Source organism: Armigeres subalbatus, unplaced genomic scaffold (assembly GCF_024139115.2).
Source record: "Armigeres subalbatus isolate Guangzhou_Male unplaced genomic scaffold, GZ_Asu_2 Contig1738, whole genome shotgun sequence".
NCBI lineage: Eukaryota > Metazoa > Arthropoda > Insecta > Diptera > Culicidae > Armigeres > Armigeres subalbatus.
Window position 1 is genome coordinate 7,192 of NW_026942548.1, and position 23,995 is coordinate 31,186.

The 23,995-nt window shown below is 42.3% G+C and overlaps 2 protein-coding genes across 2 annotated transcripts in view; both read right to left on the reverse strand.

Annotated features, from left to right (window-relative positions):
- Window positions 1-7,964: 7,964 nt before the first annotated feature.
- Window positions 7,965-8,667, reverse strand: LOC134203280 (uncharacterized; the record flags this gene model as incomplete). Its single annotated transcript, XM_062678154.1, has 1 exon — window positions 7,965-8,667. A coding segment is annotated over exon 1 (703 nt), but the record flags the coding sequence as incomplete, so codon positions are not given.
- A 625-nt stretch (window positions 8,668-9,292) lies between these two features.
- The window catches only part of LOC134203281 (uncharacterized), a 33,422-nt gene continuing 18,719 nt past the window's right edge, over window positions 9,293-23,995 (reverse strand). The window contains exon 2 of the mRNA XM_062678155.1: window positions 9,293-9,940. Coding sequence (XP_062534139.1) covers window positions 9,293-9,940 — 648 coding nt within the window. The remainder of the gene's footprint in view (window positions 9,941-23,995) is intronic.

Genomic DNA, 23,995 nt, shown 5'->3' on the forward strand with positions numbered 1-23,995 from the left:
GAATTGGGCTGTCTATTCTTGAGTGGTGCACGGTCCTACAAATGCCAACTTTGTTCTATAAATATGTAGAAGATTATAATACACTGTCAATTATTTGTCGATATCCAGGAACAGTAAAGCCTGTGGCAGCACGAAAACGGCATATAAACGGTTGGAGTTGTTGAAAATCAAATAAATTGAGATTGTTATGAATATCGCAAACTTCTGAGGTTAGAATTGTTTCGTTGATAATCGTTGATAATATATTAAACGAATAAAAAACAGATTTTTAAAAATATTGATAGCTTAAAAAACATCGACAATTCAAAGTGTCTTCTTTATAAACTGAACAGTCCTTATCCTCGCCGACTCCCTCTTCAGTGGGACAAAAGCCTCCACTATTACTCTGCGATCGATTCCAATGAGGTCGATGTCATTCGTAAAACCTAGGAGCATATGGACCTAGGACCGTGTGATGATAGTGCCTTACCTCTCTGCACGCCAGATCTCCTAATAGCGTCCTAGAGTGTAATGTTGAACAATAAATTCGAAAGTGCATCACCCTGTTTCAATCCGTCTAAGGTCACAAACGAGGTTGACACTTCGTTTGCAATCCGGATACTTGATTTCGAGCCATCCAGCGTTGCACGTATCAGTCTAATCAGTTTCGCCGGAAAACCATGTTCGGACATTATCTGCCACAGCTCATTTCTTTTCACTGAATCGTATGTTGCTTTGAAATCATTGAACAGATGGTTAGTCTGCGAGTTGTACTCCCGGAATTTATCAAGGATCATCCGCAGGTTAAACATCTGATTCATCGTTGATCGGCCCTCACGAAAACCTGCCTGGTATTTACCGACGAAGGACTCCTCAAGCGGTCTCAGTCTGTTAAACAGGATACGCGATAGGGTTTTGTACGCCGAGCTCAGAGTGATCACCCTCCCTCTATAATTGTCTCTAGTCTGTACCTTTTCTTATAGATTGGGCATATAAGGCCATCCAACCAGCGGCAGCTAAATAAAATTTCCATTTAAAATTAGAAATTTTCCATAAACAATTAGGAAATTGCCAATAAAAAAATCAGGGTATGAGCAATAAATAATTATAAAATTTCCACAAATAAAACAAAATTTCCATAAACTATTAAGAATTTTCCACAAAACAAAAATAAATAAGCACTTTTAAAAGCAAAAATAGCAATTATAAAAGAAGAATTTTCCATAAAGAAATGAAAATGTTCCACGAAAAAACACAAAATTTCCATAAATAAATCATTATTAGCATGAAATAATCACAAAATTTTGCACAAAATAAATATTTATTTCCATAAAAAATAAAATTTTCCACAAAATAATCAATAAAGAGCAATAAAAAACAAGAAAATTTCCATTAAAAAATACAAGAAAGCAATAAAGCTGATGAAATTTTACATGAATTTTAAACGCTTTTAAAGAAGGAGTCATCTATGGAAAAAAAAGCACAGTTTGATTGCTTTTTTATATTTCTTTATGGAAATTTTCTTATTTTTTTATTGCTTTTTATTGATCATTTCGTGGAAAATTTTTATTTTGTTTTGGAAAAAATATATATATATTGTGGAAAATTTTGTTATTTTTTATTGCTAATATTGATTTATTTATGGAAATTTTGTATTTTTTTTTTCGTGGAACATTTAATTTTTTTTGTGGAAAATTCTTCTTTTATAATTGCAATTTTTGCTTTTAAAAGTGCTTATTTATTTTTGTTTTGTGGAAAATTTTTAATTGTTTATGGAAATTTTGTTTTATTTGTGGAAATTTTATATTTATTTATTGCTCATACCCCGATTTCTTTATTGGCAATTTTCTATTTTCTTATGGGAATTTTCTAATTGTTTAGGGGGAGTATTTATTTTAGTCCCAACCAGCTGGCAACCAGCAGTTCATCATCCTCCCATATTTTCTGAATAATATAGTGGATTGCACACTTCCGTGTTTGAGAAGCTCGATCGATATCTCGTCCTTCCAAGTAGGTTTACTGTTTTCAGCTCGTTCAGAGCCTTCTTTACCTCGTCCAGCGTTGGTGGTTCCACAGCTTGACCGTCACCGACTATGTCCATCCTGCTTCCTTAATACACCATCATTTTCACCGCTCAACAAATCTTCGAAGTGATCCTTCCATCTGGCTGCCACCATAGTTGCGTAAAACCTACACATATAGTTTCTATCCATGTTCTTCAGCGCTTCAGCTATCACATCTTCTCTTGTATCAGAGCCATATCCACTTTTTCTTTCATGAATCTCCGACACAGTACGGCTGTGGCGCCTGTGGTGGAGATACACTTACAAAAACTTAAAGTTTCTTTTCTAACGGCTCCCGGCTCCTGGTGACCTGGAAAATCCTGGGATCAACAACAAGAGATGACATTTGTTTTGTTGTCATTTTTCATAGCAACGAGCTTTTTTCAATCTAGTACCCATTTCAATTTTCCTTCTGTTCCTCGATCTCATTTTATCTCTATGGTAAGTGCCTTCAATATTGAGAGAGTGGAGATAGCCGAATATTTTTCTTTTTATTAATTATATTTTGACTATTAATTTTGACTTTTTATTAATTTGAAATTCTTAATGATATGGCAGCGATCGCTATTAAAAATTTTAAAGAAACTTGAAGAAACGGTAAAAGAAAAGTTTACGGGAGATTTTAGTTTAAGAATTCAACGTACATGTCTTATTAACTTAGTTGAAGTAAATAAACTCGTCTTAATGGTAGAACTGGATTTAGTTTTGGTAAACGACAAAGGTAATCATTAAATTTAATGTTATTTCCTGCAGTAACACGGGGGCCCTGCGATCATCTGGCTGGATCTAGTTTCGGGCTACTATTCAAATGATGTCCTGGAGTGGCACGAAGCCAATGGGCTCATTTTCGTATCCAAGGACATGAACCCCTTTCCCCCAACGCACCGGAACTATAAAAAATACTGGGATATTATGAAGCAGGTACTATGGAAGCATCCCAAGAAGGTCAAATATGAGGAAGACATGAATAAAAAGTGTGTTTCAGTGTTTCAGTACAGAATATGCTGCCACCAGAAGTACAGAACCTTACAAGTGGAGCTAAGCGTAAGGTGCGAGCGTTTAAGGGCATTGAAGTTAAGAAAAGTAAATACTATTCTCAAAGCTCTCAAATTTTTGTTGGTATCGGTTTCTGTGTTTCTGTGAAGCCACCAGGCTCGAATTGTAATTGTTTCATTGCAATGTCTAGCGTCCATTTATTTTGGAATCCCAAATATTTACAGAATTTGACCATTGACCAGCAGCATTGCTATGTTAGATGGCTTCATTAGGAGCAAATTACCAATTACATATTTGGATGAGCATTTCAAAGCATGATGCATTTATATCGACCAAAAAACTTCGTATCATAACTATCTTCATATGAAACTGTTGCTTCCCTCCACATAGGGGTCTGTTCACAAATTACGTAACGCTTTTGGGGGGAGGGGGGAGGTCCAACTTGCGTTATACTTTGTTACATTAAAAGGTGGGGGAGGGGGTGGGTACTACCAAATGTTACGCATAACGCAAATGAAAATTTATTTGAATGTCTTTTTTTTAAATCACTGATTGAAGTAATTGCTGTTTATCGTATTCGAACATTAGTCATTATCGAAATCAAGCATGCTGACATATCGGGACTGATATGCGTAAAAATACCAAGCGAATATTGTATTTCTCGACACCATAGTTCCGCTAAACTGTGTAAATGGTTATGATCGCAAATTCTATTTTCGTTTCTACTAGCTGCATTCTTAAAATCCAGTGTTTAAAAAATACCAAAACCCAAATGCTTCAGCGAAGAAAAAAAATCTGCCTTTAAAAATTTCACAGTTACGCGTTACATGGGGGAGGGAGGGGGTACCAAAAATGTTACTTTTTGTTACGAGGGGGAGGGAGGGGGTCAAAAACTCGGATTTTTGCGTTACGTAATTTGTGAACAGGCCCTAGAGGCATGTTGAAATTTACACCCCTGGTACGGAAAATGTATTCCATCGAAATCAATCGGAAACCGAACTCCAGTAGCAACTCCAATTTGTGGAATGTAAAAAATGCATCCGCTTCCATTAACTCATTTCCCCAATTCGGAATAGTTTTCCCCTCTCCAGTAGGCAAATGCTGCATAGTTCAATCAAACAAAAGAGCACCCGAATCGATCCGGCCATTCTTGAGCCCTCATTCGGAATCGCTCTCTATCTCTCCCAAGCACCGTTGCATTCATCCCCGATTGGTTACACTCGAGCGTTGATTTAAAATCCATGGAAATTACTTTTTCCCATAAAACATCTGCCTCTGAATGCCCTACTCCATCATGGCCGTGTACCGCGTTGTGCTTGTGGTGGTGGTGCTGCTGCTGTTGAATGGGCACCGTAACATGGAAAAATGGAGTAAGGGATTTCCACTGTACGTACTCCAACTCGAACAACTTCTTCCCCCTGCTATTCAGACCGTCGAGGGTCAATCCCTTTATGCTCTGCGAAGATTTGATTCCATGCTGTAAGTACTTGAACCTGTGGATTATGTTTGAATCAGTTAAGCTACACACGCTCTCATTATGATAATTTCCACAACCGTGATCATCGCCATCAACATGCTCGTTGTCGTTAGAGACGTCACCATTCCGGATCGGAGGACCTATGATGGTAAGAAACCGAAGCGCCAGCACTAGAGCAGAGCAACCTTGCCCGGGGGACTTTCTTGTCTACAACTCTCGGCACGACGCGACGACAAGGCGGATGGCTCCTTTTGATCACATTGGTTTCGGAAATTATCTCTAGCCGATTTCCGATTTGTGGCTTCGGGCCGTAAAATAAACAGTGCCTAATTGATTGAATCCAGCTCGTCGGATGCGCATGGATCTGCCACGGACGGGCGTCGGCAGCAACAAGTGCTTGTGGGGTATCACGCCGGTGCCCTGATTTTTCGAGGACCTTAGCTTATTAATTAATATTCATATAGTTGGCAGAGTGAATGGGAACATGCTTAACTAGACGAGCGTTCAGTAGCGCTGTCCATGCCACTCACATGAATGAATGATTTTTGCCTGTCACGCCAAAATTGGATGCTGTCTCACAGCGCGCGGCTTGTCACGCCACATGGGTGATCGGGTAGCTCGTTCAACAATACATTTATGAATGGCAGAAATTTTGTGGCGAATGGCTGACTGGGAGGCTTATCTGAGGAAAGAAACCTTTGCTTCATTGTACATGTCAGAGGTGATTCAGGTGGATACAGTTTTTAGCGGGTTTGAGCTTGATTTGCCATTGTTTTTATTTCTCCAGGAGTTTGTCGCTGTTCGAGAGTAAAAGAACGATAAGGTCATTGGGAAGAACGGAGTGCCGGCCGAACTTCTTCAAGTTGGGAGTGACCGGCTGAACGAAAAAAAAAAAACCACCAAGGATTGAAATGATTTGGGAGGGGAAGAAATGACTTCGAGCTGGCTTGGTGGCCTCAAATGTGCTATCTACAAGAAAGGGCACATACTCGTAGATTTTAAGGCAGCGTACGACTCAGTGAAACGGAACGAAATGTGGCAAAGGTTCTTAGGCTAATTCGTACCGCGCTGGATTATCTATTAACAAGCGTCAGAATATCTGGAAAGACATCCGATTCATTCTGGTGTGCAACAAAATGGAACAATCATTAACAAGTCTTATATGCTCCCTGGTTTTGTGGATGACATCGACTTCATTGGTATAGATTGCAGAGTAGTGGAAGAGGCCTTTTATAAAAACTAAGTACCTGAAGGCTGGCAGAGAACGTGGCAGTCCAAACGCTGTTGGTCCCGAGGTGGAAATGGATAGGATGCGATTTGAGGTTGTCGACTAATTCATATATTTTGAAACACTCATTACATGTGATAATGACGTTAGCCGCGAGGTGAAACTAGCTAGATTTTAGCTAATTCAGCTAAAATTGTTTGTTGGGTACACATCGTTGATTCGTCCTTCGTTGGACCACGTTTCCGGATCGGTGACTTGACGTATATAATCTTCGTCACAAACAGAGAAAGGCCGCGTCGGAGCAACGCGCGAAACTGGACGATCGGCGACGGTTTGCTGGATCTAATTTGGTTTGCGAAAGCAAGTAATGCACTGATGGTAGACGCCTCTGGCGAGATTTCTTGCGCCCAGTATCCAGAATTTTTGACGTAGGCTGGCCAACATTAATTGTGGCCCAGCGTGGAGTAGCGTATTATGGTACTGAACAGCAAGGAGACGTGCCAGTAGATGTTTGGCACAAAAGACAACAGGGTGTTTTATTTGTTCCGTTAAATCGGCATTATGGAGGCGTCCACCGACGCGGATCAACTCGAACTCGTCTATGTAGGCCTTCAACCACTTCAACGGACTGGATTTGGAAACAAGCATACCAGCGGACAGATCGCTGTGTTCTTCAGGAAAGCTTTCCGGCTGTGCCAAGCGACACAGCATTCGAACGGCAGATTGGAGTTCTCCAGAGTTGAGTGGGGTAGTAGCAGACATAGACAGTGCAGGTTTGTTTATGTTGACATGAGAACAGCGACGAGAGATTGCATGGTCACTAGGGTGGTTCAAAAAATTGATTTTGCTCCACAGCGCTCATCTGATTCTTTATCATGATCTGAGTGTCCTCTTAAGTTTGCGCTCATTTGGATTAAAACTGATTTAGTACAAGTCGTTTCAAGTTTGCATGCAAATTGGTAAAAGGAAATTTATTTTTTCAATATACTGTTAATAACGCTTCCTCATTAAGCGCAGGTTAAAAGAAAACCTACATAGCTAAATGGAATACTCAACAGCTTTCACTCAGTGAAAACCGCATCTTAATTAATCGTTCCAATAATTAGTAATCGAATTTAATCTATATCGTGGTTTTCTGGAGCTAATTGCATAACTCCTCAACAGGCAACATTGCTGCTCGTGGCGCAAAAAATAGCACACACAAATTCAGGCTACTATGTTGCACTGCACATTTCAGTGATGCCCTGAAAGAAGTTTAACGATCATGACTAAAGATTCGCAACCTGTATTAAAATCGATTACTAATTATAGGGGCGATTAATCAACATGCGATTTTCGTTGGGTGAAAGCTGTTGAGTATTCCTTTTAGCTATGTAGGTTTTCTTTTAACCTGCGCCTCATGGGGAAGCGTTATTAACAGTATAATGAAAAAATAAATTTTCCCATACTAATTTGCATGCAAACTTGAAATCGCTTGTGCTAAATCAGTTTTATTCCAAATGAGCTCAAATTTTCAGAGGACACTCAGAACATGATAAAGAACCAGATGAGCACTGTGGAGCAAAAACGATTTTTTGAACCACCCTAATGGTCACGCAGGACTTGGAGGTAGCGCAACGACCATGCAACAGTACGGCGGTGTGCCGAAAAACTTGAGTATCTGGAGAACAGTTTATCGTTGAACGATAGTTGAACGGAGGTCATGGCAACGATGGGAATTTTGTGGGTTTCGTAGGTGACTTCCGATAATTCAGCTGCAGAAATTATCCCGTCAGGCCATTGATCTGGAGATAGCTTCAATCACGACGGGCCATTCCACCGTTTTCTTGAGAAGATCGGCTGGATCCAGTCCCCTGGAAATGTCGTCCGCGGGGTTATCAGAACCCGCTACGTGATTCCACCTTTCAATAGTAGTCGTTGCTTGAATTTGGCTTATGCGATTTGCTACGAACGTTTTCCAACAACCTGGGGATGAACGGAGGCACCGGATCACTGTGGTAGAGTCGGACCAGGAAAAGGCCGGTGGAACGGTCTTGAGAGATGACGCAACCTTTTTGTACAGCTGCGTCGAAAGATGAGCTGCACACAGTTCCAGTATGGCTATAGTATGTCGAGCAGCGAGTGGCGAAGTTTTCGATTTCGAAGCCAGGAGCTTCACACCCACCTCACTGGTGGATTGGGCGCGGACATAGCGTGGCGAGATAAGGGGTGGAGGCTTTACCGTAGGTTACGGTCGGTAGCTGGTATGTGGTTATCGGGTCGGATGGATTACTACGCAATTTGATGCGCTGCAACGGTTGGTCTTCTTCATGAAGGAGCACTAACCGGTACATCTTTTCGATGTTCCTATTTAGGGCGATGCGGTGGAAGCAGAATCGAATAACGAGCGACAAAAAATCGTCTTGAACGACCGGTCCGACAAGGAGAATGTCATTGGGTGTGCTGCCTGACGTTGTTTGACACGAAGCATCAAACACTACCCTAGTCTTCGTGGTGGTACTTGAGAGCTTAAATACCGGATGGTGGGGAAGGTAACAGTGCAGCTTGGTATTGTCAACCGGTTCATCGAGCCGTCTCATATGCCCAAGACGTTCGTAATCATCCATAAACTGATGGTAGGCAAACTTGATGTTGAGATTTCGCTCTAGACGGCGTTCTAAAGCGAGGAATCGACGCTCTGCAATCAACTCTGACTCTCCCAATTCGATTTGGGGATTTTCTGTTCTGGGTAGGCGAACGATGTATCGCCCACTTGGATCTATGGACGTGGTTTTAACGCAGAATGCTTCACAAATCTTTTCGGAAGCGGAGTGTACGAATTGTTTGGGAATCGTTTCAATTTCCCAAAACCTTTGGAGAGTGGCATCCAGTTGGGCGTCAGAACTGGATAGTTGACCCGACAGATTCTGGTGATGTCGAGCCATATAAGGTTCAACCGAAATGACTTTCGATGAGGTAGGGCAAGTCAGGACCCAGGGAAAATTTCTTGCCCGTGTGAAGATCCCAATATACTTCGCCACCAATGACGAGGTCGATTTTGTTCGGGGCATAGGATAACGGATCGGATCATTCGACCTTGGGGAGTTTGAAGGAGGAAAGCTTGACTTCAACGGTAGGCAAATTGGCGGTGGGGTGGTCGTTAACGAAGAAATAAAGTTTAGTGGAGAAAGTTCCTACTCTTGAACGGACTGTGGTGGCGATGGCACGATGGCAATTCCTTCAACGGATACATCAACTTTGGATTGAGAGACGGCAAGGAGATTGGCAAGCTCTGATGATATGAAGTTCGACATTGAACCGGAATCCAACAACGCTCTTGCTTCGAAAGACTTCCCGCGATCGTTGACAACTTTGAGCGCGACGAGACGAGCCAGCCACGGGCTGAAAGTCTCGATAATAAAGACAAAAAAAAAACTTTGAGCGCAACTGTCTGTAAAAGAACCGTGCTGGCTTGGAATTGAACCGACATGCTAACTTGTTGGGAGGAGGAAGACGGTTCCGAATTGACCAGCAGGGCAGAATTGGGCATCACGTCATGGGGTTTCGACATCACGGCAGGAGCAGCAGAGACTTAACAGTCTGGATGGGATCATGCAGCAACGTATGGTGGCGATCGCGACACGTTCGACAGGAAAACTTAGATGAGCAGCTTCTAGCATGGTGACCGGTTCGGAAACAATTCCAACAAAGTTTCCTTTGGGATATCAGCTCTCTTCTTTGGCTGACGGGCATCTTGGAGAATGTTTGGCACTGGAATAGAAAGTGCCGTTCGAAGCAAGCGAAACATGACGGAACGTTTAATTTACTATCGGATGATACCGCAGTGGTGGTGAACTTGGACGAAAGCTGCTTTTTTGGAGGCAAAAAAGTGCTGGCCACCTTTGCTTGACCGAGCTGGGAACGATGGGACATATCAGATGCTACGGACTTCAGGATGCTCACACGCTGGTACAAAAACTCAACTAAATCGTTGAATTTGACGTCATCATCCTGGCTGGTCTTCTCCTCCCATGCACGAAGAGAAGCTGGATCAAGTTTGTAGGAGAGGATATTCACCAGGGGGTGTCCCAGTGGGCGATGGGGTTTATTTAGCTTGGCGAGGGCCTTCACGTGCCGCTGAAACTCGTCCACAAAATCATACAGGTCGTTGGCGGATTCTTTTTTGACCGCCGGTAGGTCATAGATGCTACGGAAAAGCTGTTTCTTGAGAAAACGACGATTGTCATACCTTTTGAGTAGGGCCTCCCAGGCGGTACCATAGTTATCGGCTTCGATGTCTACGGTCTCGAACGGTTAACGTGCCTCTCCTTCGAGGGACTGCAACTTGGCTACAGTTGGAATGTCGGCGTTCGAGTGCACCATCGATGTGAAGGTGTCCCGAAAGGATAGCCACTTCGAAAAATCCCCAGCGAATTTGGGAAGATCAATTTGTGGCAGCCGAAGATGGAAGTTTCCCGGCACATCTGCTGTTGTATTGAGGACACTTTGGTTGTGATCCTCTGCACGCTTGGGCAGCAGAAAACCTTTAGCTACACAATATCTGCCCTTAAACCCAACTCGCTCCGCTAGATGCGTGCCCTTTTCGATTTCCGCTTGCACCTTGAGGAAATCTCGATACACTCTGTCCAGTCCTTCAAGTCTAACAGAAATCTGACAACTATCACAATTTTCTTCGTAGTGCTTTACAAAATGTTCTACTCCAGTACAATGGGCTATCAGCCCCAAGATTTTTTTATGTACGACTTTTATGTATCCGACTTCGTCAGTAGATGGGAATAACCAGCGCGGGGGGGAAACATACATTTTCAGTGCAAAAAGTAAACAAACGAGCATAAATTCCATACAAAAATCCAAGATGGCTGAGTTGGGGATATTGACAAGTCGGATAACCTGTATACATAAAAAAATCTTGATCAGCCCTTTCCTCACTACGCTTAAATCAGTTAACAGGATTACGTCGCGAATACGCGGATCGGTGCAAACACTATCGTTTTAAGTGTCACTGGTATATCGTTCACTCCTTCCTTGCCGCCACCAAGGCCAAGGAGAAACTTGCGCAATGAGATTGCGATCGAAATTTTAATTCTTGTCTCACATCACTGAATTCGACCAGGCTAAAAACAGCACACTTTGTTTCTACTGCACGGACTGCTTTGTCTCTTTTTCGCTACAAAGAAATTTGAAAAAAACAAGGCCAGTAAACGTCAAAATTTATGAGGAACGAAAGAGATTATCTGAACATTTTTTTTGAATAAAAATTTCTACTATAAATTTTGTCTCGGGGGGGGTGGGGGGCGGCGGTTTATTTCTACGCCACTGGACCAGGGGATATTTTCGCTCTCCCTTCTCTCGCAGTCTATATGTGGGAATAGGACAATACATACGTATCTTAAATGCAGGGTGGTTATATAATAAATTCAACTGGGTAATTTCCGGAATTTCTGAATAATTTTTTGATGGAAGTTCTGGAATAGGAAATGTGAAAAATTCACCAAGGAAATAAGGGAATTCCTTGAGTATATTTCTAAAGACTAACTGAGAAATATTTGGAAATAATTTGAGATGGATGTTCGGAGGAGTTTTCGTAAGAATTCCCGGAGAAATTTCTAGAGTAACTCCTATGAGTCCAGTTGATTTTTTGGAGGAACTTCCAGAGAAATACCTGGAGCAACTTGCAGAGAAATCACCGTTTGGTGTGGTCGTATAATTCGACAGATTTTCGTATCCTGGGTCAGTCAAGTGCACATGTGCTTATTGAACCAGGTTGGGTACATATTGATGTTGAGGTCATTGCAACAGCCTTGGTTGATTCGATAGATACTTTGGATAGAACTTGAGAACGTTTTGGAGTACCATGAACATCTCGTATTCAAGAAAATTGGGTTTACATTATGTGTTTATGCCTATTGAATCAGATTGGATATTTGCTGACGAAGAAAGCCTTGATAGATATGGTAGATAACTGAACTGGAAAACATTTTGGAAAGCCTTGAACATCTCGTATTCCAACGTGATTGAGTGTTTAGAATTATCAAACAATGCGGTATAGGATCCAATCATTTCAAATTCATCTGCTTGCTCTCAGAAGTGAAATTTTCCCAAGGTTTCGGATATCTGGGTCTCACCGGCATAATCAAACTTGACATCCGATATGTTTCCTGTTAAGCCGACATCTTGGTAAACATTTTATGCGGAAGAAAGTGGGGAACTTGCTTTCATCTGTGATGTTTCACAGCCAATCTAAAAAGCTGGGCATATTGACCCATACGTCACGAAAGGGTTAAATCAGATGTATAAGTATTACGTAGCATTTGAAGGACCCCACGCATGTGTCATGATTCCATGATTAAACTTACTTACTTATGGATCCTGTACACCTCCGGTGGAGCAAAGGGCCGACTTGAAAGATGTCCATCCTGAGCGTTGCCCGGCTATCGCTTTAACCTGTTGCCAGGTTAGATTTCGGTCGACTTCTTTTATTTCTTTATTGAGGCTTCGCCGCCATGAGCCTCTGGGTCTGCCTCTGCTGCGATGTCCCGCTGGGTTCCAGTCTAATGCTTGTTTACAGATTTCGTATCCGCCCCTACGTAGAGTGTGGCCGACCCAGCCCCACTTCCGATCAAGAATTTCTGTTGCTATCGGCCTCTGGTGACAACGACGATGGAGCTCGTTGTTTGAGATCCAGTTGTGAGGCCACCAGGCCCGAATTATATACCGCAGGCATCTGTTGATGAATACTTGCAGCCGTTGAGTGTTCTCCACTGATACACACCATGTTTCGCTAGCGTATAACAGCACAGATTTCACGTTAGAGTTGAAAATTCGTATTTTGGTGCGTTCACTTATCTGTCTGTTTTCCAGATATTTCTTAAACTCGCAAAGGCAGCCCTTGCTTTCTTGATCCGTGCGCCTATGTCGATCTTGGTACCGCCATCTGACGCCATTTGGCTACCAAGATATTGGAAGCTTTCAACATTTTCCACTGGTTGCCCGGCTACTGTGCAACTGGAAAGAGTCACCGTGTTTACATCCAACGATTTGGTTTTGTTGACATTGATGACTAAACCTGCCGAAGAGGAGCGTTCGGCAAGGTCGTTGAGCTTACTCTGCATATCAGAGCGCCGTTGCGCGAGGAGTGCAACGTCATCAGCCAATTCGAAGTCGTTTAAGTGCTCCATGGTTATAGGCTGCCATAACAGCCCGCGGTTTGGTTCACGGTCAATCGCATCTACCAGAATCTCATCGATTACGATGAGGAACAGTAACGGTGATAGAATACATCCTTGCCTCACACCCGGATAGGGTCGGACAGGACCCCATTGTGCAGCACTCTACACGAAAAGGCCTCGTACTGTGCTTCGATGAGGCCGGTGATTTTCTCAGGAACCCCCTTGCGTCTCAGGGCGCCCCACATATTCTCGTGATTGAGACGGTCGAAAGCTTTTCCGTAGTCAATGAATACCAAGTAAAGGGACTCTTGGAATCGTTGACCTGCTCCAGAATGATGCGGAGCGTGACAATATGATCCACACAGGATCTTCCGGCACGGAATCCGACTTGCTGCCGCCGGAGAGTCGCATCGATCTTCTCCTGAATCCGGGCTAGGATAATTTTGCACAGAACTTTGCGAACGGTACACAGCAACAAAATGCCTCGCCAGTTATCGCATACAGTCAGGTCACCCTTTTTGGGCACCTTCACTAAGATACCTGGCACTTGAAAAAGTTGTTCGAAGTGCTCGAACCAGCGTTTCAGCTGGTCAGTTGGGTCGGTCAATAACTGATCATTCGCGTCTTTCACAGGCATCGTTGCATTCATCTTCGCCCCGCTTAAGCGTCGTGAGATATCGTAGAGGAGGCGAATGTCTCCGGTTGCGACGGCTCTCTCTCCTTTGTCGGCCAGAGAGTCTGCCCACGCTCGCTTGTCCCGTCGACATGAGCGTTTTTACTTCCTTCTCAAGAGCCGCGTATCGTTAACGGGCTAAGACTTTGGCTCCTCTGGTTTTCGATCGCTCTATCGCGGCTTTGGCTTCTCTTCGCTCCTCTATCTTCCTCCAGGTCTCATCGGTGATCCATTGTTTTCTCTGGGTGCGCAGTTCGCCCAGATTGTTCTCGCTGGTGGCGATGAAGGAAATCTTGATGGTGGTCCATTGGTCTTCTACGCTGCCACCTTCCGGAATATCTGCAGCACGCGTCTCCAGTTCTTCAACGAAGGACCGTTTCACCGTGGCATCTTCCAGTCGGCGTGTGTTGAATCGTCGTCCAACTCTTTCCTCCTGCCGACGAATCCGCGCAATGCGCAGGCGTATTTCGCCGATATTGGCACGCCGATATCGGCACTAATTTTCGGCTGATTTATTAGGAGCTGATTTGTGTATTTTTGGGTTTTTTGATCGAATCACATCAGCCGAAACCTATATAAAAGTTCATTTAATCATCATACAATGTTCTGTGGCATACCAACTGCCGTTTTTGCAATTCTGAGGTCAATCGAGCAATCAGAACCAATTTCCAGATCGAATGAGTGACGGAGGTGTATTTTCCTATACATTTTGGCTGAAATCCCCATACAAACTTCAAATCAAATGCGCCAGCTTATGCAACAAGCGATTGAGCTGAAATTTTCAGAGATTGATTTTCTCACCCAAAGACACAATCCTGGGGGGTGCCCCGTGGAATTAGACAACTTTTTGTTTCCTGGGCCAGTCTAGTGTTCATGTTCCATTGATGACTAGTCCAATCCGTTTAGTCTCGCTTTTCACTCTGATGTAGGCTTCCTCCATCCTCTCAAAGTTACGTGCCATAATCAATGTCAATGTCGTCATGTCATCAATGTCGTCGGCGAAACCAAATTACTTTCCGTACTAAACAGCCGACCTATTAGCGAAACACCAGTGGGTAAGTGTACCAAAAACAGGTCCTGCACAATAGGTTTGTCCTCAGCTGGAGATTTGAGAGACAAGTCAGTTCCAAACGACCCCGAGATCCCCAATCCCTGAGCAGGCAAGTTACACTAGGGCTTCCATTCCCGGAAACGATTTCCCGGGAAACCATATTTCCCGGGATTCCCGATTCCCGGGATTTATGTATCAGTTTCCCGAATTTCCCGGGAAATGAGCATACTAAAATATTTTGTAATAATTGTCTTTTTTTTTAATTTGATGATAACGGATTTTGGGGTATCAATTACATTTTTTTACTAGCATCATCTAACTAGCGAGACAAAGAACCAGTTTGTATCTATCATTCGTTTATTCAGTAGTTTCAAACGTCGGTAAGCGTTGTGAAGTAATAAAAATTTAGTGTCTGTGGTGAAACAGCAGAGCTACCAATGTTCGCAGATATTCAGGCAATAGCAGTGACCGCTTTGGCAGGTTTGTCCTATTATCCAGTACTTTGCGCTCGGTATGGCGGCGTGAGTTCCCTCCAGTTTGACATTCAAGAGGTAGAAAACATTGGAATTCATCTAGTTTGCCTTGGATCATAAAAATTTGGAGAACAAAAAAGTCAACAGACGTCAATTATGTTTGTCGAAAACAAGGATATTCGTTTAAATATAATTTTAGTTTAATAAATTTTAATTTTAAAATTAGTTTAATAAAATTAGTTTTAATAAATTCACTCAATATTTTCTTATTTTTAGGCTTAAAATAGGTCAAACAAAGGACGCTTTACGGTGACTGCTGGATAGTTTTGTTTCCAATTACTCATGTGCGCCAATATGTATGAACACAACCAAAATATTACTTCTTTTCATCGCAATGTAGTGTGCCTATCATCAACCAAAGAGTGTTTATTGGTTCTTTACGAATGACATTCTTTCATTTCATAAACTAAATTATTCGTGGTAAAATATTGTGGAATTCTTCTAACGCGTTTGTTCAATGAACCTTGAGATTATTGGACTATGAAAGCGATCATGCGTTCCTTTTCTTTCGATTATTCTTAACTTTAATCCATGAATACAATTTCAAACATTCAGGCCAAATATGGGAAAAATCCAACTAGGCTTGACGACAATGATAACAGTTTGAAATCAGATCAAATCTGCTTAGTGTCCTCCACGAATTTTAGCACAAATTACTCAATACTTTGCATGATTATCTATATTAGGTCTGCCGTTGTGTTATCGCTTTCATATTTCTAGAAGGTAAAATAAAAAATACAACATAAGTGCATGACGAAAATACGTACCAAAACCATGAATATCATACAGAAAATTATTTGACATTTTGTTTTTTTTTGTTTTTATGCAACCTGGTGAGTGCCAATCTAGGATGTGCCAATGTTATTTAATTAATCAAGGCCTACAGTGATCACAATATGTAAATATTTTCTACCTCTTGAATGTCAAAAAGGCATTCACTCGGCAGCCATTACCGAGCGCAAAATACTGGATTGTCAAAGGTTTTTTAAGACCTTCAATCTTTTTTGATTCAATCCCCGAACAGACTCATATTCCAAAGACTCGTTTGTATTTTGCGATATTTCGGAAATATTTCATTTGAGTATTTTATAATATTGGTGGGCTAACAGATCTTGATGGAAAAACAGATTTTAGGTCTTTAGTATGCGATCATTACAACTGTCTTACTGACTCTTACAACAAATACTCGCAAAACTTTTGCTATTTGATGCTTGCTGTTTGGCATTTCAAGGATCTCTCGAAGCCGTCGTTGTCCAAAAACTGGAAAAAATTCGGATACAACCTGAAAAAGTTTTCAAAAAAATTATGGAAAAGTAGCACACAGTGCTCATCAGGACACTGTAGATCCTCCTCTTGAGCCAGAGCAGATGCTGATACTTATGACATGGCGAACGTTTTGTAGAAGTAGTTACCGATTTTCGAACTGAACAAAAACTTTCTCAGGCTTTCAACAACTCTTTCATCAATATGGTTTTGAATATTTTACGGCAAAATTTAAACTACGATTTGAATTAGTTTCGAGAGTTTTTGTATTTCCCGGGATCCCGGGAAATCCCGGGAAATTATTATTTCATTTCCCGTTTCCCGGGAAGTTGATTCCCGGGAAAAATGGAAGCCCTAAGTTACACCTTCTGCGCGTTTCGAAGGGACTCGAGAATGCCCATGAAACTCAAACTACGCACATCACCCGATCCATCGTCGCCTTGATCATCTAGGTAATGACCCAGTGCAGCCAGTACCTCACCACCGTGTTTAAATAGCTCTCCTGGTAGTCGGTCAACCCCAAGGGTTTTGTTGTTCTTCAGCCGGCCAATCCCCTCCTGGATTTCCTGGAGACCCAGAGCCGGTAAAATTATGTCCTGCGCGCGTTCTCCCATGTTCATCACCATCCCGCCATCTTCGTCTGCTACATCGTTATTCATGTGTTCTTCGTAGTGCTGCCGCCACCTTTGGATCACCTCACGCTCGTTCTTAAGAAGGTTCCCGTTAATGTCCTTACATGTATCAGGCTGTGGCACGTGCCCCTCACGTGAACGGTTCATCTTCTCTTAGAACTTTCGTGCGTTATTAGCGCGGTACAATTGCTCCGTCTCTTCACGGTCTCGATCTTTCTGCTGGCGCTCTTTCGTCAGGAAAATCGATTTGTCTGTTCTACTGTTTGTATCGTGCCTCGTTCGCCCTCGTGCGGTGTTCCAGCAGTCTCGTCCATGCTGCATTCTTCTCTTCCACTAACTGCTCACATTCGCCGCCATACTAGTCGTTTTTTTTATCCGGGGGCACCGTGCCAAGTGCAGCGGTTGCGATGCTACCAATGCCGGATCGAATATCTCTCCAGCCATCTTCAAGAGACGCTGCGCCTAGCTGCTCTTCCGTTGGGAGTGCCACTTCCAGCTGCTGCGCGCAATCTTGGGCTAGTCTACCGTCTTGTAGCCGCGGAGTTCTACTACGACGCGTGTTGTACGCCGTCGAGAGTTTTGAGCGCAGGCATACTGCAACGAGGTAGTGGTCGAATTCAATATTCGCACTGCGGTAAGTGCGAACGCTAGTGATGTCGGAGAAGAATTTACCGTCGATTAGAACGTGGTCGATTTGGTTTTCCGTTTCTTGGTTAGGTGATCTCCATGTGGCCTTGTGGATACTTTTGCGGGGAAAGAAGGTACTTCGGACTACCATTCCGCGGGAGGCTGCAAAGTTTATGCATCGTTGACCGTTATCATTCGATACGGTGTGCAGACTATCCGGTCCGATGACCGGTCTATACATTGCCTCTCTTCCTACCCGTGCGTTCATGTCGCCGATGACGATTTTGATATCCGCAGTGGGCATCCATCGTATGTCTGCTCCAGCTGTGCATAGAACGCTTCTTTCTTGTCAAGCTCTTGGACATAGTCTCTGCTGCCCGCATGCAGTAGTAGTACAATTGCCATGAAATAGCACTTATTGAACTACTTGGAAAATAATCTTTTGATTGAACCCTGGATCCCTTCTGTGAGTCATCCGTTAAGAAAGTTATCTATGTTAGTATAAAAAGTTACATCCAATGAGCTTTTGAATTTGTTTGACCCTAAAGTCTTAAATGAAAAAAAACGTAAAATGCAATTTGATTCTTATTAGATCCCAAAATCCGTTAAATTTCCCAATTTTACCAAGAAAATATGAATGGTGACCTTCTGTGGATCCCTAATGAAGAGGAAAACTGATGTACTTTCTGGCCCTTTGGGCAACGAACTCCTCGAAAAAGAACTCCTAGAAAACTCACTGGTTTTTTTGAACGATTGTTTTTTCAGAATACCCCAGCGGGCTTGGTAGCCATATGGCTGATGCTTCTGCCTCATACGCAGAAGGTCGTGGGTTCAATCCCAGGTCCGTTCCATTCTCCTACTTTGTATCTTTCTCTTTATTTCTCATGTTCTAGCAATCGCTAGAACTGGAAATGGACTTCCATACCGTTTCCATTATTATTCCTATACCTTCAACTTGAGTATTCTATCAGTAATCTGATAGAATTGGAAATGAACTATAGAGCTCGTTTCCTACATCCAATTAGAAATTCCATCAGTTACCTTCTCCTATCTATCACATTGGCAGCTCGTTAACCAAGACGGACCTCTGCCTCTCCAACCTAACCCAGAAATTCCAACAAATTCCGCATGAACTCGTGGCAAGTGCAGAGGTATATTCGGCTTGCAGTGGGCGAGTGATTGCATCATCATTTCCTCCCCCTTCCCTATATTGACTTGCATTCTGACGTGGCAGGCGCCAGTATGACCTAACAAATGAGATCACCAGTACTTGTACATTGAAGATGTGTGCTAGTCCCAAGCAAACATCTGTTGGTTCCCTGTGCAAGAACAGCTGATCTGCTCATAATGGAGTAGCAACTACGAGCAGTCAATCAAGCTCAAGCTCAAGCTCAAGCTCACGATTGTTTTTTCAGAATACCCCCTCCCTTAGTATTCAGTTGTAATCTTGGCAAGCTTTAGAGCTGCATCACATGGTGCATTAGAGGTCACTTATATAATAACCTATTTTCATTGAAAAATTTGTAGTGCTTCTCAGGTACCTATAGAAACGCTGTTGGCGATAGGTCAAATAATAAAAGCGTGTATGCAGTGCAATGTTCGCTATTTGTCGTGATATAGAAACAACGTATCAAACCTAAATCTGTTATGCCTCCCTAAGACGTCGAACCACTTCATTAGCTACACACTCGGAATTCGGTTCGGCTACTTCATCCATCAGCTATGAAGCCACACAGTTTCGATTAGCATCGTTCATAATTTGATTAGCTCCGTCTGCTTAACTGATCTAACTTATTATCATTTTTCTGCTACATTTTTTTCCACCAGCTTTCTGGTTTGGAAGAGTAAAAATCTACAAACGTTCACACTCGCTTCCATGTTCCATTCCAAAGTCGTAGGGAGCTTTCATTCGGTTGGTCGACCGGCGGCAGGTAGAACTAACTAACACATCCGGCTCGAATGTACCGTAGCAAAATTTGCGTTCAAAAAATTAGGGGAGAAATAACAAAGTTGCGCCATTCGGGCTTTCCCATAACACACACATAACCAAAAATTAATGAACGTGTGCTTAGACCATCATCCCCGACATCTGAAGCAGGCGGCTATCTTCCTCCTCTGACAATCGCAACGGAGCAATGGATGAGGAGGCTGCGATCGGTAGGTTGTTGATGATGGCGGAACGATGATTGAGCCGAGGAGATTGGGCTTCCCAGTTTCAGCATGAATGGGACGATGTATGAATGGGCGAGTTCGCCAACGAACGCTAGGCTTGGCATCATTCAGGGGAAAAGCGTAACACATCGTTTGACAATGGGTGGATGACAGACTGTTTGGCAGCATCGCGAAACCGTGAGATATAAATAGCCGAGGAAGAGTTTGCCAAGGGTCACCAACTAGTGGAAATTATTTAATATTACTATGACAGATCATATCTCATTGATAAAAGAAACAACAGGCATGTGGACCTGCTAATGAATATAACGAAACTTGTGCAAGCTTTTCTTGTAATTCCTGTATAAGATGCTTTCATTTTTTGTATAAGTATCAGGCAATTTCGCATAAACCTAGTTATTACACAGATTTTGGTAGGATTGTACAACATTGTACACATTTCGTTGGTTGGGTGTATAGTATGTCAGTATTTAATATTGGAATTCTCTAACTTTTCTTGAATTATAACTAATTGCAACCACCAATTAATGTTACAACAAAACACGTAACCAGCATCCCACGATCGTAAATCACTAATTAAATGTTTCGGATATTAATGCGCGTTGAAAATTTAAATCCATTGCGCCCACCATAATTTTCTAATCTCGGCGGAGAGGCATCCAACTGGGAGCAACAACCTACGCAACATCAACCGTGAACAGTGAATCATTCGTCATGTGCGCGAGCTGCATCTCAACCCACTCCAAAGTCCTACCGTGGGACTCTTCGACCCATATTCGGCACCATCGTGTAACTGACCCAACTGGCTCGACTCATCACTCACCATAACTCACCCATCGTAATTCCTATACCCGGGCACTTGACTTGCCAGCTTCGGAGTGCACTCCACGCTCGAAAGGCTTTGGCATTTAACCCAATCGAATCGGTTGGAATCGAGCCTACTTAATTGAATTAGACATGCGAAACCCGGGCTCGTATCATCGAGAGAGTGGGTATCTTCCGTCAAGTCCCATTCAGCAAACCGCAAACTTGTCAGGGCTTGTCAGGCTGGGCAAAAGTGATGAATGAAAATGGTTGAGTTTTTTCTTGCATCTTCCGGGCGCCTTCACCCGGATTATGAACATGTGAGGCTGATTGCGCGCGAATAATTCAATATTGGCATTTTCTTCGGTTGCGGTTGAACTACTGCACATTTAATAGCAGTTGTTGTCAGCCGTACTTAGTCGACTGGAGTGGTTTGAAATTTTCCACGGCTTTTGAATTGGAGAGGCCACCAATTTTCTTGGCTGCCACTTTGCGGTTTACGCTTGTTGCTTCCATAAGAGTGAAGAATACGAGAATATCATGCACGCCATTCAAGTATGGTAATCCACCCCTCAAGCAGCTTCTAATAATGGTGCAGAGTTCATTCAAGAAAAATGTGAAAATGTTGGATTAGTCACTACCAACTACGAACGATGCACAGATGAGTTGATCTTACATATGTGATGTGAATAAATTAAAAGTAACACGTTATTCGTTATCTTTCTGATTATATTGGTGTAGAGCTGATAAAGTCAGATCTCCTTATATTGATCTTATTGGGTAAATATAAATTGGCTCGTATGTAAAACAAAGAATTTTTTGTTTTTAAGGGCCTTCAAAAATTAAAACTACTTCAAAAACTTTCTTGACCAATTCCTTAGCAACAAGTTGCATTCGATCTGCTGGATAGATCGTAGTTTTTGATTCATAATAAATTTGGGTCAATCCTTAGTACGGTTACAGAATGGAAAAAGTGGCCATTTTTAAACGTTCACTCACACAAAAAATGTGGTTTTACAACAGTTTTAATTTTTAAAAGCCCTCAAACACAGACGTCAGGGACGGAAAGACTAATATCGTCTATTAAGTAACGCCAGGTACGCATTCCGAGCGTATGATATTAGTCTCAGAAGTTCCTACATTTAGAAACGCAAACTTAGTTTTTATTTGCGAGCTCTAATTTTTCTTGTCGCACCGAATCAGTGCTGCAATTTCTCAATTTCAATTAGAGATGTTTACATATCCGCCCATTTCTAATCTGCTTTATTTTTGTGTTTATTACCACTTTCAACTCGGTGGAATATGATTAATTTATCGACTAGTCCAGAGGTTTTCAAACTGTGGGTTGCGAACCCCAGGGTGTCGTGGACTGTTCAGTGGTGGGTCGCGAAAGACAAATCTCAATTCACAATGTTATACCTATTTTGTTCCACAAATCTATTCTATATTTTGAATTAGGATCTAAGTAATGATTTGATGATTGAAGAACAACAAAACTGACGAGGTCAACGGCCTTTTTTTTTGTTATACGATATTTGGGCCAGTAGAAAGAAGTCCTATACAATCTAAATCTAAACCCCGAACCCAATCCAAAACCAATCCTAATCCAATTTAAATCCAATCCAATTTAAATCAAATCTAAATCTTTTTAAAATCCAATCCAAATCTAATTCAAATCCAATCCAAAAGTTTGGGAGCCTCTGGACTAGTCATTAATCTTGGCATGTAGCTATTGAAATAATTTAGAAATTTTAATTTTAAAACAAAGCACAACATCCTTTCATGGCTGCTTTTCATGCGAAACTGATCAAAGAGTATATTCGTAATTAGGGTCCCAGTCTACGGGAGGCCAAGGTCCCAGCTAGTGAGGGTTAATATTGTAAGGCGATTTATAGCGCTGCACGAATGCCTTTGCTGCTCATTTGTTTTGTTATTAACATCGCTCAATATGTAAAAAAAATGAACTGATTTCTAGTAACGATATGATTTGGTAAATACGTGTCTAATTTTCATATTCACTGTACAATGTGCAGTGAACTCTCTCAAACTCAATGTTTTTCTTAATTGCATTTAGTCAAAGGCTAAAGTGCCAGTAGGCATGACGGAGCCGCTTTTCTTTTGAAATAGTTTTATAATTTCATGAACTTCGTCTTAGTTCTAGTAGTTTGTTTTTGAGGAGCCGAAAAACTCGTGGCTTGGCCGAGGTTAAGGAGTACATAAGGAAAAAAAGGATAGGAAAGGGCCTAGGTATTGTTGTTTTTAAACAGCGTTGTTTTAAAGTTTCCGTGGCTGATTAACGTAGCGTGGACGTTGGACGAACTATAACGATACAAAAATACGTATTTTCCGAACGGAGGGGGAGATGAGGCAAAGTAGACATTTTCGAACAGCTAACAGAGGGGTCAGACGTTGATACTTTTTGAGAACTTGTGTACAAGAATCTTGTAGTCCAAGTCAAGGTTACCCAGTACGTCTCTAATGTTTTCCTAGTCTGATTTCCCTTGGGCCCGGCATCATTGAACGAATAGCCTCTATTGAGCTGAGACTATTCGTAAAAATGAAGTATTTATCAGAGGGAAGAGTGGCGATTCGCTCTAATGCATAGTGTATAGCCGCTAGTTCTGCGACATATACTGAACAAGGATTTCGATGTTTATGAGCGGCGCTATGAAAATCGTTAAAGACACGGGAACCAGCGGATTCGTCGGTGAAAAACTTTTTGTCGCAACTGATATGGCAGTACTTGCTTGCAAAAATTTGAGGTATACACTCCAATCGGAGATGATCTGGAATTCCATGGATTTCCTGTCGCATGGTAAGATCAAAAACTACGGTAGAACTGGAAGAGTCTAAGAAGCAACAACGACTGGGATCGTATGACGAAGAGGCAATTTCCAGGCTCATGTACCAGTAGTACAGTGTCATAAATTTTGTTTGGAAGTTTCGTTCAATTAGCTTCTCGAAATTTTCAATAACCAAAGGATTTAATACCTCACAACGAGTGAGGAACCTTAACGACAATTCCGCGAAACGATCTGATAAAGGAAGTACCCTCGCAAGTACCTCTAAACTCATTGCATGAGTCGAGTTTATACAGCCTAATGCGATACGAAGACAACGGTATTGAATTCGTTGTAGCTAAAAAAGTGTGTTTTCGCAGCGGATTAAAAACAGAAACTACCGTATTCGTATTCGTGGGCAGCAGGGACTATGTCCAAGAGCTTGACGATCCCTCCCCAGGTCATCTGCGAGTTGTGGGGCTTGCCTAGGATGTGGTGGGGTTTGAAAGTGGGCCCTGTTGCGGGCCCATGTATCCGCAAGTAGGCCC